We start from the raw sequence: 16,878 nt of genomic DNA, 5'->3' as shown, positions 1-16,878 counted from the left end.
ATACTTTTGTTGTTGTTGTTGTTTACTGCATCCATCAAAAAGACAACAAGGAAAGCAGAATGGTTGTTGAGCATGCTGACTCCACATACAATCCAATTTCTTGACTTTCTTTCTGTCTTTTTCTGCAAGTCATTAGATGTAGCTGTTTAAGCACTTAAAAGGAGTCAAAAATGTGACTAACACAATTTCCAGAGAATTACATACATGCACGTGCGCATGCAGGCACATATAGTCACAAAATCATTCACAAGCAGCTCAATAGTGTTAATAAAATCCATTCTATGCTTTTCTTGCTACATACCTCAAGCAACTAGTACGGTACACTGTCCTCATCAGGAGGATGCCCTCTGCTCACTGGAAAGGAAACTGCAGCCCTCTGCTCATTGGGAAGGCTCTGTACACTGCAGCCCAGGTTGTCTGAGGCTGGTTAATTTCAGCTGAGCCTCTTTCTTGCCAGCCTGGCTGTGAGCGGACAGGTTAGTGAAATGGAGAGCCCAGAGCCAGAGGAAAAAAAGAATTCACCTGACCTGAGCTCGGGGCTGCAGGGAGCTAAGAAAGTAGGTTTAAAAACAAAAATTTGCTAGCCAGACCCCTTCCCCACTCTTCCAGGATTTGATTTCTGAAAACAGCTGGGCACCTAACCCCAAGCCAAACCAGGGGAAAGAGTGAAGAGGAGCTGAAATCAAGCTAGTTCTACCTTTGATCCCATAGTAAGGGCTTCATCCTTGGTGCCCCCTTCCCACTGGCGCACATCGCCCTCTCTCATCCCACCACACCTTCCATCCGCGCAGCTAACCTGCCTTCCCAATCCTGCCCACTTCATTAGCCATCTTTCCCTGCATCACAGGGTTTTCTACCTACTATGGAGCAGCAAGAAAGAACACATTTGGGTGAAATAAGCCCTGGCTAATGTGGTGCTCTCTCCAAAGTGTGCCAGACTTTAGCGAAGTATTTAATTAGCCTCCACAGACTTCTTTTCTTCTCCTGCAGATTATAATGGTCTCAGTCCAAGAAGCCCTGGAATGCGATTCCTTCTGAGGACATGTTCAGTTGAGATGTAATGACATTGACTTGGTGTGCAAAAGAATGTAGGAAGAAGAACATGGAATGGATTCTGTTAACACTACTGAGTTGCTTGTGAATAATTTTTTGACTATACATATTGGTGACTTCTTTCTCTGTATGTCACTAATTGGCAGTGAAAGTCGCTAGATTTGTCACTGGTCAGTTTGACACTTTATTTTCTCGCTAGGGAAACCAAAAGGTCACTAAATCTAGTGACAAAGTATTTAAGTTGGCAACAACTTTTCAAAAGCAAATACATTTGTAAAAGGAAAAGGAGTACTTGTGGCACCTTAGACTAACCAATTTATTTGAGCATAAGCTTTCGTGAGCTACAGCTCACTTCGTCGGATGCATACTGTGGAAAATACGGAAGATGTTTGTATACATACAAACCATGAAAAAATGGGTGTTTACCACTACAAAAGGTATGGATTTGTGCTGGAAATGGCCCGACTTGATTATGATAATCAAGTCGGGCCATTTCCAGCACAAATCCATACCTTTTGTAGTGGTAAACACCCATTTTTTCATGGTTTGTATGTATACAAACATCTTCCGTATTTTCCACAGTATGCATCCGACGAAGTGAGCTGTAGCTCACGAAAGCTTATGCTCAAATAAATTGGTTAGTCTCTAAGGTGCCACAAGTACTCCTTTTCTTTTTGTGAATACAGACTAACACGGCTGCTACTCTGAAATTTGTAAAAGGGTATTGGTATTTTAGCACAGATACAAAAGGCCGAGCTAGTTAGTAGAAAGAAAAGGAGTACTTGTGGCACCTTAGAGACTAACCAATTTATTTGAGCGTAAGCTTTCGTGAGCTACAGCTCACTTCATCAGATGCAATGTAGCTCACGAAAGCTTATGCTCAAATAAATTGGTTAGTCTATAAGGTGCCACAAGTACTCCTTTTCTTTTTGTGAATACAGACTAACACGGCTGCTACTCTGAAACTAGTTAGTAGAGGGGATTATTACATTTTATTTCCAGATGTGTACATTTCTCCATTTTGAACAATGCATACTGTTTTATATTTGAGGAACAAATATGTCCACAAAATGAATCACATAATGTTTTATGTTTTCACTTCTCAAAACCTTAGTGTTGAATGTTTGGGGTTTTTTCACTGGGTTCTCCCCCTCCTTCCCTCCCCCCCCCCCCCCCAGCAAAATGGGTGGGTTCAGGTTTACAACGACCCTGGTTTTCATTTCCTTTGGTAGACTTTTGATTAAGGTTATTTATATCAAGCAGCCCAGGAGATCATGCTGAATCTTGGCAGAGAACACAGTGTTTAGATTTTTGCAAATTAATTTGTATATAAAGGAAAATATAATCTCATTCAGCAGATTATACACAATAAGTCTTTAACTTTTACACAATTAGTCTTTAACTTTTGATGCACTTAAATTTACATCATATAGATACATTCAAAGATCACCATTCAGATTCATTTTAAAGATGTAAAATTCTTCCCAAGTAACTTTGTACTACAGTATTTCATTGATCCTATAAATTAATCTTTCAGTATACTGAAGTTGAAATCAAGTATTTTGTGCAACAGCTATTTCTTTTTCCAGAATAAGGATGTGGCAACTCACTTTTTGTGTCTGTGCAGCAGGATTAATTTTGAATTGCAGGACAAATCAAAATTATAGATCAAATTATTTGTATAGTACCATTTTGGTGCTGTAAATCTGATTTTTAGGACATGATAGTAATACTGAGAGTAAAGTTCCCCCTGTATTATCCATCTAGGTATTTATGTTGTCTAAATGTTGCTCTGCCATTAAAACAAGATGTTGATCCATTTTCCGCCCCCCCACCAGGTTGTGTATGAACAAGAAGGGGTTTTCATTCATTCATCCTGTGCAAAAAATGACGACCAGGACAGTATAATATCAGGAGTACTACGTGTCATAGAAAAGGTAATCATTTGATACAGTTGTTAGATTTTTTTTTTCCTTACATTTACCTTCAGTGCATCTAACATACCTTTGCAAGTTTAAAATATTAAAAGAAAAATCCTTAGTGTTTGTATTTGTTAATGTACACCATGATGTTTGGCAGCTATACCTAAAATGTATGTATAAAGTAAACCTACATAATTCTTTGCATAAATAGGGAGATCTTCATTTTCTTAATTATAATCTTACTGAGTTTGTGCTGATGCATAAGTGTAACTTGTATTGTAGGAAGCTGAAGTAATAGTAGACTGGAGACCATTGGATGATACTTTGGACTCTTCCAATATCCTCTGTGCTGGAAAGGTATGCTTATTAATTACTTGCATTCACCTTTTCATCTCTCTCTGCAGGTTTTGTATGTATTGTTCATCTGTTAAATTTAGCTAGATGATCCTAAAACTGGAAGTTTACTTATTCAGGGTGATGGTTATTTTTGTTGCTGTAGTGCCTAGGCGCCCTAGTCCTGGACCCCATTATGCTAAGCACTGTTCAGACAGAACAAAAAGATGGTTATGTTTTGCTGTCTGAGTGGAGGGTGCTAGGGTCCAATGAAACCTGATCTTCAGAGTATGAAAGAGGGGAGTGCTACCTCTGTGGATCTGCCTATACGAGGGTTTAAAGATGTTGTGTTAGGATATTAGCTCACACACCCTAACTAAAATGGTTTAAGTCTAGGAGAGAAAATATCTTGATTAAAGCCTAGAGGCTTTAACTGTACTAGTTTGGTATGTGCTAAAACAAAGCTATTATAATACAAATGAATAAAATTTGCCCTGTTTTGTTTAGCATTTTGGAAGGTCTTAAATTGAGGTAGGTAACATGACCGAACATCAGACATTTAAATCCTAGTCAAGAAAGACTAGGCCTAAGACAAGTAATTCTTTCCTATTCCTCTTTTGATGTTGCAGAAATCTCTCTGCATGGGCTGGTCAGGGATCTATGCAATATTCATATGTATGTAGATGTTAACTTCCAATTTTTCTAAGTGCTTTAACAGTAAGCTTATATCTACCTCAGCTATAGTGGTTCTACTTCCCCACTATGAGAAGCCCAATTTTGGCCTCTGCCTACTAAGTCTGTTACAATAAAAGCACTATAAAAGATTAGAATGTTAAAGATCCTTTCACGTTGTTGCTTAAAACACATGACCCACAAGTCTAGAAAGCCAGGAAATTCTGTGTTGATAGTTACTAAAAGCACAAACATATGAAAGTGTGAGAGTGCACAATTAAGGTCACCCAAATAACTTTCTTTTCTTTATGGCAATGTCAGTCTCCAACTTCTCTTTCATTCCCTTTATACCCTGTGGTTGAAAACTGAACTCACTGGTGAACTGAACTCACAGGTTGGGGGGCTGTCTGTAGTGTAGATATAGCTTAAGTTGACGCAAGCTATGCTGACTATCATAAATCGCTATCATTACAAAAAGAAAAGGAGGACTTGTGGCACCTTAGAGACTAACATTTATTTGAGCATAAGCTTTCTTGAGCTACAGCTCACTTCATCAGATGCATTCAGTGGAAAATACAGTGGGGAGATTTATATACACAGAGAACGTGAAACAATGGGTGTTACCATACACACTGTAATGAGAGTGATCAGGTAAGCTGAGCTATTACCAGCAGGAGAGCAGGGGGACACACGACCTTTTGTAGTGATAATCAAGGTGGGCCATTTCCAGCAGTTGACAAGAATGGGTGAGGAACAGCCGGGGGGGGGAATAGATTTACTTTGTGTAATGACGCATCCACTCCCAGTCTCTATTCAAGCCAAAGTTTGCAAATTAATTCCAATTCAGCAGTCTCTCGTTGGAGTCTGTTTTTGAAGTTTTTTTGTTGAAGAATTGCCACATTTAGGTCTATAATCGAGTGACCAAAGAGATTGAAGTGTTCCCCGACTGGTTTTTGAATGTTATAATTCTTGACATCGGATTTGTGTCCATTTATTCTTTTACGTAGAGACTGTCCAGTTTGGCCAATGTACATGGCAGAGGGGCATTGCTGGCACATGATGGCATATATCGCATTGGTAGATGTGCAGGTGCATGAGCCTCTGATAGTGTGGCTGATGTGATTAGGCCCTATGATGGTGTCTCCTGAATAGATATGTGGACACAGTTGGCAACGGGCTTTGTTGCAAGGATAGGTTCCTGGGTTAGTGGTTCTGTTGCGTGGTGTGTGGTTGCTGGTGAGTATTTGCTTCAGGTTGGGGGGCTGTCTGTAAGCAAGGACTGGCCTGTCTCCCAAGATCTGTGAGAGCGATGGGTCGTCCTTCAGGATAGGTTGTAGATCCTTGATGATGCGTTGGAGAGGTTTTAGTTGGGGGCTGAAGGTGATGGCTAGTGGCGTTCTGTTATTTTCTTTGTTGGGCCTGTCCTGTAGTAGGTACCTTCTGGGTACTCTTCTGGCTCTGTCAATCTGTTTCTTCACTTCAGCAGGTGGGTATTGTAGTTGTAAGAACGCTTGATGGAGATCTTGTAGATGTTTTGCTCCAACCCCTCAGACAGAGACAATGCGGTTGTATCATAGGTACATAGGTACATCATAGGTAGGCATAGCAGTCAGTAGGTTTCCGGTATAGGGTGGTGTTTATGTGACCATCGATTATTAGCACCACTGTGTCCAGGAAGTGGATCTCTTGTGTGGACTGGTCCAGGCTGAGGTTGATGGTAGGATGGAAATTGTTGAAATCATGATGGAATTCCTCAAGGGCTTCTTTTCCATGGGTCCAGATTATGAAGATGTCATCAGTGTAGTGCAAGTAAAGTAGGGGCGTTAGGGGATGAGAGGTAAGGAAGCATTGTTCTAAGTCAGCCATAAAAATGTTGGCATACTGTGGGGCCATGCGGGTACCCATAGCAGTGCCGCTGATTTGAAGGTATACATTGTCCCCAAATGTGAAATAGTTATGGGTGAGGACAAAGTCACAAAGTTCAGTCACCAGGTTTGCCGTGACATTATTGGGGATACTGTTCCTGACAGCTTGTAGTCCATCTTTTGTGTGGAATGTTGGCATAGAGGGCTTCTACATCCATAGTGGCTAGGATGGTGTTTTCAGGAAGATCACCGATGGACTGTAGTTTCCTTAGGAAGTTGGTGGTGTCTCAAAGATAGCTGGGAGCGCTGGTAGCGTAGGGCCTGAGGAGAGAGTCAACATAGCCAGACAATCCTGCTGTCAGGGTGCCAATGCCTGAGATGATGGGGCGTCCAGGATTTCCAGGTTTATGGATCTTGGGTAGCAGATACAATATCCCTGGTCGGGGTTCCAGACTCCAACAGACTCCAACTAGAGACTGGTGAAATGGAATTAATTTGGAAACTGGATACAGTTAACTTAGGCTTGAATAAAGACTGGGAGTGGGATGGGTCATTACACAAAGTAAAACTATCTCCTCTCCCCCTCCCCCTCACCCGCCCGCCGTTCCTCAGACATTCTTGTCAACTGCTGGAAATGGCCCACCTTGATTATCACTACAAAAGGTTCTCTTCCCCACCCCCCCCGCCCCGCCCCTTGCTCTCCTGCTGGTAAGAGCTCAGCTTACCTGATCACTCTCGTTACAGTGTGTATGGGAACACCCATTGTTTCACGTTCTCTGTGTATATAAATCTCCCCACTGTATTTTTCACTGAATGCATCCGATGAAGTGAGCTATAGCTGACGAAAGCTTATGCTCAAATAAATTTGTTAGTCTCTCTAAGGTGTCACAAGTACTCCTTGTTCTTTTTGCAAATACAGACTAACACGGCTGCTACTCTGAAACCCGCTATACATTACATTGCTTTTGCGTGTTCACACAGTGCTCCTTGTGTCAGAGTGAATGCACAGTTGATGCTCTAGCATAGAGAGAGCGAGCAGTGCACTGTGGGTAGCTATCTCACTGTGCAACTCGACACATTCTGCTGCTAGAAGTTGTGGGAACGGATTGCAGTGCATCATGGGCATGGGTTCCCTGTCCCATGATGCATTTTTTGTGTCGTGTCATTTCATGAGCTTCCAACTACGTTTTGTGGCATTTTTCAACCACCCCTGTAAACTGTGCACCTACCATCTCTGCCTAAAAACATGGATCCTGCACTGCCTTCTGGTCTTGTGATGAGTGTTATGAACATAATTTGGCTGATCATGCAGTATTTCATGAGCTACAAATCTGAACAGGAATCTGTGGTGCGTGCCATGGACTGAAACAATTCTAGATTACTTTTGGTATTCACAGAGCAGCTGCACATGGCGAACCATCGCTATTGGTGAATGCACACAATATGGACACAAAGTATAATGTTTGCCATCTTAATAACTTTTACTCTTTCTGTGTTGCTGCCTTAATGCTGTGATCTTGATTTAGAACAAAGGCCAATTCTGTTTCTCGCTATGGTATAATTGACACATCGAATCTTTGCAGGGAGTTGGGAATGATTGCTTTTAAAATACTATTTATTTAACTTGTAATTGTTAAAATGCATCCTTTTCTGTTGTCTATGGTCGTAAAGAAGGGTGGAAGTGGCTCAAGAATTGTACAATTTAGAGTAATAAATGATACATCTGTCATTACTGGGATGAGATCAATTTGTCAATTATGAATAGGTAAGGTTGTATTAAAATTTCTGCTTGTTCTTAGTGCATCTCTAGTTGGGCAGATTTAAGATTATTTGTGTGATCTTCACTGTCTTTTTCTATAAGTTTCAAATGTTTGCGTTTCTTTTGAATTTAAACTGAACATGGAATTTCTTGTTTTTTTCCTAATAGTTGTTTGATAACTATGTTCTTCTGAGGATTTTAACACTCAAGTCTGTACTTTCAGCCTTAACTCCAATTTACCAAAGGTGTTTGTGTTTTTTAAATCTTGAAATTCACTACTGATAAAATTTAGTTTTAGTTTTTATGACTTCATTTTTTATTTTTTATTTTTTTTTAATTTTGTTTAGGATTCCAGTTCAGTTGTAGAGTGGACACAAACCCCTAAAGAAAAATCTCCACGAGGGTCAGACCACCAGAATAATTATGAGGCAGAATGGGACATGGTCAACACAGTCTCGTTTAAAAAGAAGCCACGTTCTAATGGAGGTACGTGAAAAAATAAATTCTGAAATTTTAAATATTTCCCTTGGTATTAACTTGGTTTTGAAAGATCATTAGTTTATAAAAATACTCTCAAATGTGTTCCCTCAGGAACTGAAATGCTGAGGTGACTTGTGGCTTGAATTGCTTCCATTTTCCCAGCTGAATTGATCTCTGCACCCACAAAGCTGTCTGCTTCTTCAGTCTGATTTCCTCTCCAAATCACTCCAGGGGGAATTGTGTGGTTGAAGCTTATGTCTAACCAGCATTTTAAGAGCTCGTCCTACTGTGTAACAAAGCATTGGTATGCCTGTCTTAATATGCATAATACCTTCACATCTCTCTTAAGCAAGTGAAACTTGAACAAATGTATGCAATAGTTAGGAGAGAGAATGGGAAGATTAATGCTGTATTAAGCAGATGCTACTTCACTACTGGAACACCAGAGGGAGTTTGAGTATATTACTGTGCAGTGAGAGCTTGCACATCAGAAAAAAAGAGATATAGCTGGAGAATTGTACTCTATTCACACCTAACACTCAAGTTCTGGTAAAATAAGAAAATAAATACAGGAAAATTGAAAGAATTAAAGAATTTGGAACCATCAAGTTTTCATAGCTAGCGTGTGCACAGTTCTTATGTTTCCCATTATTATTTTGCTTGTAAGTGTGTGATCTTCTTACAGTTAGGTTTGTCCTCCCTCTGTAATCCCCCTCCATCTTTTTATATTCATGGACTTGCACTATATTAAACACCAGTCCTGTAACTGGGGATTGTAATGGGGCCAACAAACCCCATACTGAGCGTAGATAGAAGGGGGAGGAGAACAGCTTGTAGGCAAACAGCTTGACCACACCTTCATGCAGCTGCCAGAGCTGCCAGTCATGGAGGCAGGCTCCAAGAGCTTCATCCAGTAGAGGAAACAAAGCCTGCTATAAAGGGGAGAGTGCAGAGAAGGAAAGGGATGCAGAACAGCCTGAGACAGCAAATGGGTAACACCCTTGCACCAGGCTGCCTCTATGAACAGCCAAGAGACTGAAACATACTTCTAGATTTAATTCGAGCTGAGGGTCCAAGAACTGCCCTGCCCAGGGGCAAACTAAGTTGGACCAGTCGGGGGCAGCAGAGACCCCACAAAAGACCACACCAGGAGCTGGTGACAAGGGATCCTTATGTTTATATGGCACCCCATCAATGATGGTGGTTCTTAGAGTGTATGTCCACGTGTATTCCACTCCAGGTGTACATGAGCCGTCTGTGCTGGATATTGGAGATATTTAGTTAGCGGTGACTGTTCAGTCTATTCATGCACCTTAAGTACCCCTGTACCCCAAACCAAGGGTATAAAGGACGATGCAGGACTAACCACCACTGCAGTTCCTTCTCACTGCCCAAGACTGCGATGGAGTGCTCAGTGTCCTGCACTCCAATTATTTTATTGTTGCACATAGTGATTATTTAATGTTAGACTAGTGATTTGCCTGTTGATGATCATTTTATAGCTGTTTATAATTTTTTGATAGGTTTCAGTTAGCTATGAGGAAGCTTTCATTCACATTTCCTCTTCCCCCCACCCCCTCCCCCCTTAGGGTTTTTTGGTCTTTTTGGGTGATAATGCCTCAGCCTAAATCACCTAGCTTCAGATATTGCTCTTCTTGCAAGTTAGCATTTCCTCTTAGTCATGAATGCACTCAATGTTGTCTTTTGTTATGGGAATCACTCATCCCCCTCAAAAAGCAGTGTGTATAAGTCCTTTTCAAAAAGGGTATGAAAACCGGAGACAAGACTGAAAATATCGGACTACTCCTTGGGACCAGCCAGGGAGTCAGACCCATCAATAGCCCCACCCCCAGTTTGTTGGTCAGCAAGTTCAAAGTGTGCCCCTCAAGCTCTGCTCCCAGTAATGCAAGAACGTGGGACAAGATAGGTCTTCATCTACTAAACAATCCTGGAGGGAAATGTTGTGGAAAGAGCTGAAGGATATCCATCTCCCTCAATCTAGAGGCAGATCTCTCCATAAATGATAGAAGAAGAGGTCTAAATTGCTTCCCAAGACTCCATGGCCTGGAATGGATAGTGGTGGATCTCTTGTGGAATGTGGTGTACCACTTGTCTGGTTCCTATAGCCAAGGCATCGGTGCCTATTAGGGTGCTGTAACATCGGCACAGATTTTCATTATTGGCATAGGGTAGGCTGGTACTGAGCACCTTAATCACAGCCGCCCCCAAAGGGATTATATTATTTTGAGGTTCCCAGCTCATTTGACATTGGTACTGATTAAATACATGGTACCAAGGGATGTAGTACTGGGAAGCCTGACTCTGTTACTATTAGGAAGGGTGCATATCTCTTTGATTTGGGAGGTTAATACTTCAATGGTATCAACTTCCTCTCCTGTACTTACCCCAAAGCTGGCTTTACCTTCTACCCCCCCTGCCTGTGCAGCTTCTCCCTTTGAGTCGGATATATTTTATTCAGTCCTAGCATAGTGGAGAAGATTTCCCACATATTTTCACAAAACTAGCTCTCTAGACTTCCTCTCAGAGAAGTTTTAGTGCTTGAAGTACAGGTCTCTACAAAAGACCTACTGTTTGAAGGGTCAGAGCTGTTTGGCGAGAAAACAGTATGTTACACTTGCCCAAAAACTCTAATAGCAAGCCTGAAATCATTAGACATATACACATCTCTTGTGTATCAAAAAATTTATCACCTGCAGCAGAGGAAGTGGCTGCTCTCATAAATAGGCATCCAAAATATTAACCTAAGAAGCAGCCTCCTTGCTACAGAGAGCATTATCCCTGTAATCATTATCCAGGTGATCTCATGCCCTGCTCAGTCCTATTCCAGGTTTCTATTCCAAATATTTCCTCATGCCCAAGAAGAAGGAAAGTTAGAGACCTGTTCTGGACCTCAGTATGCTCAGTACCTTCATTCAGCAAATAAGGTTCAGGATGATTACCTTAATATCTGCGTTACCATTGCTAAATGAGAAAGATAAGTTTGCAGCTCTCAACCTGCAGGATGCTTATTTTCATGTTGCCATATATCCTGCACACAGAAAATTCCTGTAGTTTGTGGTAGGCCAAAAGAGTATCTTACCCTTTGATTTATCCACAGTTCCAGGAGTATTTACAAAGGTCATAGCAGTAATGGCTGCTCACTTAAGAAAACAGGGGATATCGGTATTTCCATACCTAGACAACTGCTTGGTCAAGAGAACTCTTACCAAGAAGGTCAGACCTCCACTCAGACCATTCTCCATCTGTTTGGATCTCTGTCTGTGAGTCAGCACTTGCGCTGTTTCATTCTAATACAATTAATAGAATTTATCAGGGCTATACTGTACTCCAAAACAGCGAGGGCCTATCTACCTCAAGAACAGGTTTGAGACTATGGCCAGACTTACCACAATACTTTTTAGACAGTGCCTCAGAAGTTGGCAATGACTTTTATCAGCTTACTAGGCCGTATGACCTCTTGCACTTTCATAATGTTGCATGCCAGATGACACCTACGCTGCCTGCAAGGTTGGATGAAGTTTGTTCATGTGCTAAGTGTGACAGGTTTCAATCGGTCCATCGAGCCTCTAGGGGGTGATGGAGAGCTACTGTCCCACTGGCAGGCTTTAGTTACACGTTTCGGTCACTGGGGAATTAGCAGAGAAGGTGTGCTGGCCAGAGTCTGCGGTGCGCCCCTCAGGCAGGGGAGCGTTGGCACAAGTCTGTGGTGTTTGGGATTCTGCTACCCAAGGCGGGTTGGCCGGGGTAGGGGAACGCAGGCCCACCTAACTCCACTGTGTTCCAGCCCCGGGCCCTGACAGTGGCGGGAGGAGAGGGTCCCGCCGCCAGGTCAGCGGGGAACCATCCGCGCCACACTGACCAAATACACCCACCACACTGTGCAGTTCTGCCCCTGGGCTACTTCCTACCCGGTCTCTCAAGCCGGCCTCTCCGGTCCCTCCAGCTCGTCCGGGTATTCAGCTGCTGGCAGCTCCAGCTCCCCCTCTGTGTCAGGCTCACGCTGGCCCGGTTTACAGTGTGGCCGCTCTGGGTACTCGGCAGCTGGCAGTTCTGGTCGCCTCAGTCCTTCCTCCTGGTCAGGTTTCTCCTGGCCCAGGGCCTCCCCTGGGTCGGCAGCACGGTCTGGAGGGAACAGCCAGCAGCCTGTGTCTGTCTCCCTCCCTGGTGCTGCCCTCACTGGGCAAAGGGCCCCGCCCTTTGTACTTCCTGTTCCACCTCTCCCCTTCTGGGGATTGGAATAAACTTGGTCTGCCCCGCCCACTCAGGCTGAGAGGGTGGCTCTTTACCCTCTGGTTCCGAGGGGAGCCACCCTGGCTCCCTACACTGAGCCATCACAGTTTGTACCTGCCGCTAGTGGTCCCTTGAGGTTCTTGCCTCCATTAATTGGTGGAAGAACCCACACTGTGCATGGGAGTTCCCTTCTCCCCACCTCTTCCAACAAAAGTGATAGTTACAAATGCATCTCTATTGGGTTGGGAAACCCACCCAGAACATCAAATATTCTGGAGCTAAGAGTAATCCAAAATGCCTGCATTCAGATTATGACGGACAATACAACTATTATCTTTTATATACACATGCAGGGAGTGGCACGTCATCTCCCCTGTGTAGAGAGCAGAGCAGCTGTGGAATTGGTTCATACAGCATTGCATTACATTCACAGCAGTTTACTTACCGGGTCTGCAGAACCCATTGACAGACAAGCTGAGCAAACACTTTTCAGCAGATCATGAATACGAAATACACAACTCTAATTCAGTCAATCTTCCAGAAGCGGGGTCACACCTCAGTGAACTTATTTGTGACACACAAGAACAAGAAATGCCCAACTTTCTGTTCCAGAGGTGGTCAGAACATGTAGTAGATGTGTTCCTCATTCTGTGGTCTTGTGTTCTGATGTATACATATTCACTAATTCTGTTACTTCCAAGAGTGCTCAGGAAGGCCAGGCAAGATGCAGTCACACTTTCCCTCATAACTTCTGCATTGGTAGCCAAGATAGTTTTGGTTTCTGGAGCTCTCATGTTTCTCCAGCAGCCCTCCCAACATTTCTTTTTGCTAGTACTGTATGAGATCTCTTATCTCAGGATGGGAGTTGAACCTATCTTCCCAACCTATCCTCACTTCATCTCTGTGAATTTTGGATGCGTGTCGGAAGTAGAAAGAGCATGTTCTACTAGCATTCAAAATATTATGATCAACAGCAGAAAATACCTCCACTAGAAAAAAAAACTATGATGCAAAGTGGAGAATTTTCATCACCTGGTGTGAGCATTGTAGACTTGTGCCTCTTCAGTTGCAAATTCCCACTATCTTAGACTATCTGCTGTTATCAACAACCTTAGGTCTATCACTCAGCTCTCTCAGGGTACATCGTGGTGCCATAAGGGCATACTACCCACTTACATAGGGGTTTTTGGTGTTTTTCTACCTACCTGTGATCAGATTTATTAAAGGTCTAGTGAGGATATTCCCACCTATAAGGGAATGGAATCTTCTATATGGAATCTAAATGTAATTTGACAGCTCTCCTGAGACCTCCATTTGAACCTGTGGTTTCATGCTCCCTCTTGCACTTGTCTATGAAGACTTCCTTCCTTATAGCTATCACATCAGTAAAGAGAGTGGGAGAAATAGGGACCCTTATGGCTGATACCCCTGCCCCCACAGTTTTTTTAAAGTTGGTAATGTATCCCTCAGACATGTCCGAAGTTCGTGCCGAAGTTCATGAATTTCCTTTAAATCAGGCCATTCATTTACCCATATTTTTTCCAAAGCCCTGTTCGTAAACATGCTGACGTGAGATTATAAACCCTGGATATTTGAAGGGTCCTTGTCTTTTACCTTCAGAGGACAAAACCCTTTAGATCTTCAACAAGACTCTTTGTTTCCTTTGCTGAAAGGATGAGAGGCCGTCATATTTCTACTCAAAAGTTGTTAAGGTGGGTTTCAGGGCATCATGAATTGACTAAACTAGGTCCACCGAGTATTGTCAGGGCCCATTCCCTTAGGAAATAGGTGGCATCAGCTGCTACTTTGAGAAAAAAAAACCCATAATTGATATTTGTAAAGCTTCCACCTGCGGTTCCATACACACCTTAGTAACCACTATACCGTGACAGAAAGATCTAGAGCAGACATTTCTTTTGATAGAACAGTCCTTCAGTCTCTTTTTAGATAAGACACTGAGCATCTAACACCTTAATTTAGATCTCTGCTTGGGGGTCACCTAGAATGGAATGCACATGTGGAGAAGCATCTGAAGAAGAAACTTTACTTACCTGTGCAGTAACTGGAGTTCTTTGAGATGTTTTTATATGTATATTCCATGACCCACCCTCCTTCCCCTTGCTTTGGAGTCGTCCTATACTTTCAGGCTCCAAGATGGCAAAGAAACTGGAGTGGTAGTTAGTTCTGCACTGCCCTTCATACCCTTGGTATGAGGCTGAGTACTGTGCCTCATACCAAGGGTATAAAGGGCAGTGCAGAACAAATGGACACTGCTAGCTAAAATCTCCTGTCTCAAGCACATGGGGTGCATGCATACTATAAGTTGTACAAACGTAGTCCCAGTTCATGAATTCTGGTTGATATTGTGAAGGTGTATTATGAAAACCTGCTGTATCATGAGTGCCTATGTGTATGGGGATCAGCTATTGCTGACAGGTCTTGTAGCAGGTTCACACTAGTAGGAACAATGGGAAATACTCAAGGTTAACAATGGTATTTAGACCTCAGAAAGGTTAGGCTGAAAAGCAGTTGCATCCTTAGAAATCTGGTTTTAGCATAACCCTTCTGAAGGGAGCGGGGGAAGGTAAGAGCAGTACAACGTTACCAGGAGCAGAAGAGAGGCAGCCCAGGGGACCAGGAGGAGTTGAAATCAGGGAATGCACAAGAACAATGAGCCTGACAGGAAAAGGAAATGTGGGATATGAGAGAGCAGGGCCACAAGCTGAGAAAGGGGCTCCATGAGGGAGAGATGAGTCACCATGTAACAGTTTGCATGAGGCAGGGGACACCTTGCCTACTTTCCTGGACCTAGATGGTTCCCCAAGTAGGACTCGCTAACTCACCTTCCCTTGTGAAGGACCCTGCATGTTTAAGATGTTTGTTGTTTTGTATGAGTTGTACTCTCCTGTGCTCTGTAATATTAAGTATCAATGTGTTATGTGGTTCGCAACTGCTTGTGTGCCCCTGAGAGATTGAACCTGTAAAGCAAAAGCTTCACACGTCTGTGGTGGAATTCTGGGATAGGGTGTATTTAAGTAACTTGAGTATCTTGAAGGTCAGTCCTGATCCTGGGGGCTTAGGGCAGGTGGGCTGCGGAGCTCCATTTCTGAGAAGTGGTAGCTAGCAGACTGAGAGTCCGTGCCCAGGAAATGTGCTGGAGGGGTCAAGGGAGGAACCAATGCTTTAACCAGCTGAGGCTCCAAGAGGTTGAAACACCATGGTAATCCAGTGCAGGAGAGGCTTGGATTCCCCTCACAAGAGTCCTAGAAGGTGGCCTGGAGGAGATACTTTGCTAGGATCTGTGACATGTACCTAGAATGGAATTAACTTTACAAGTGAATAACTTTTTTTTCTGACTGGGGTGAGGGGTCTACTCACAGGTATATGGCTGCAGGATCAGGGCTTTAGATAATGGTCCCTTTGAGGCAAGGATTCTGCCTACCTGTGTGTTTGTACGGTGCCTAGCACAACAGAGCCCCAATCTGATTGGAGCCATTAGGCGGATCATGGGACATGGCACTTGTAGTTGGGATTTCATATAGCCAGTGAATTTACAGATGGTAGACAAACTGTCTAGGAAATAAGCAGGAAAATTATGTCTGATAGCTGTATCAACTGTTTAGAAGCCTCTGGGATGTGGACAGGTACAGTGAGAACTGAAGAATGCTACAGTGCACACTTCATTCCCAGAGCTAGTGTTACATTTCTGAAAAGTTGGCAGTATTGATATGGGGTATATGCAGCGGCAGATTTAGAGTTAGTGGGGCTCTGTGCGCAGATTCATTTTTGTGCCCTCGCTCGCCTTAGGACCCATCCAAGAAAAAGAACATTCTCTCTTATCTCTGCCTCCCACCTGTTTTTCATTCTTTTTTTTCTTCATCCTCCTCCTATATTATAAGTAAAGGGAAGTAAATGAAAATAAAGTGAGGTACCTTAATTGGGACAGGAGAGGGTGAGGGGTGTGGGCTCTGGGAGGGAGTTTGGGTGCGGGCTGGGGCAGGCGATTGGGGTGTGTGGGGGGGGTGAGGAGTCGGGCTCTGGGAGGAAGTTTGGGTGTGGGATGCGGGCTCTGGGAGGAAGTTTGGGTGTGGGGTGCAGGAGGGGGTCAGTGGGGTGGCGTTTACCTCGCGTGGCACGGCTCCCAAAGTGACCAGCGCATCCACCCCTCTGGCAGTGGCTCCTAGGCAGGGGAGGGCCAGAGGGTCTCCACGCACCACCCCTGCTGCTCCCATTGGCCGCAATCCCCCCTGCAAGGGGCCACAGGGACAAGCAGGCCGCTTCAGGGAGCAGCATGGGCGTGGTGTGGAGGGAGGGAGGCAGAGTGGGGAAGGAACTGCCTTAGCCGTGCTGCTGGCACGTCTCTGTGCGCCCCTTGTGGGGAGGGAGGGCAGTGAGTCTCGGGCAGCACTCGGAGCCCCCTCTCCCCACCAGGGGTTTGCAGAGATGTGCCAGCAGCTGGCAGCTTCTGGGAGTGGCGTGGGGCCACTGGTCACGGCATGCAGGCAGCCTGTGCCACTGGCCAGGACTCAGGAGCAGGTTGTCA

The 16,878-nt window shown here is 43.8% G+C and overlaps 1 protein-coding gene across 3 annotated transcripts in view; it reads left to right on the top strand.

Moving 5' to 3' along the window:
* TBC1D15 (TBC1 domain family member 15) overlaps positions 1 to 16,878 on the top strand; it is a 91,461-nt gene that overhangs the window by 14,238 nt on the left and 60,345 nt on the right. For all 3 annotated transcript variants that reach the window (XM_048835756.2, XM_048835760.2, XM_048835755.2), the window contains exons 2-4: positions 2,892 to 2,990; positions 3,258 to 3,332; positions 7,952 to 8,090. In XM_048835756.2, coding sequence (XP_048691713.1) covers positions 2,892 to 2,990; positions 3,258 to 3,332; positions 7,952 to 8,090 — 313 coding nt within the window. The remainder of the gene's footprint in view (positions 1 to 2,891; positions 2,991 to 3,257; positions 3,333 to 7,951; positions 8,091 to 16,878) is intronic.

This window comes from Caretta caretta, chromosome 1, assembly GCF_965140235.1.
Source record: "Caretta caretta isolate rCarCar2 chromosome 1, rCarCar1.hap1, whole genome shotgun sequence".
In the NCBI taxonomy this organism is placed as follows: domain Eukaryota; kingdom Metazoa; phylum Chordata; order Testudines; family Cheloniidae; genus Caretta; species Caretta caretta.
The sequence above is the reverse complement of the archived record's forward strand: the minus strand, read 5'-3'. Positions and strand labels throughout refer to the sequence as shown.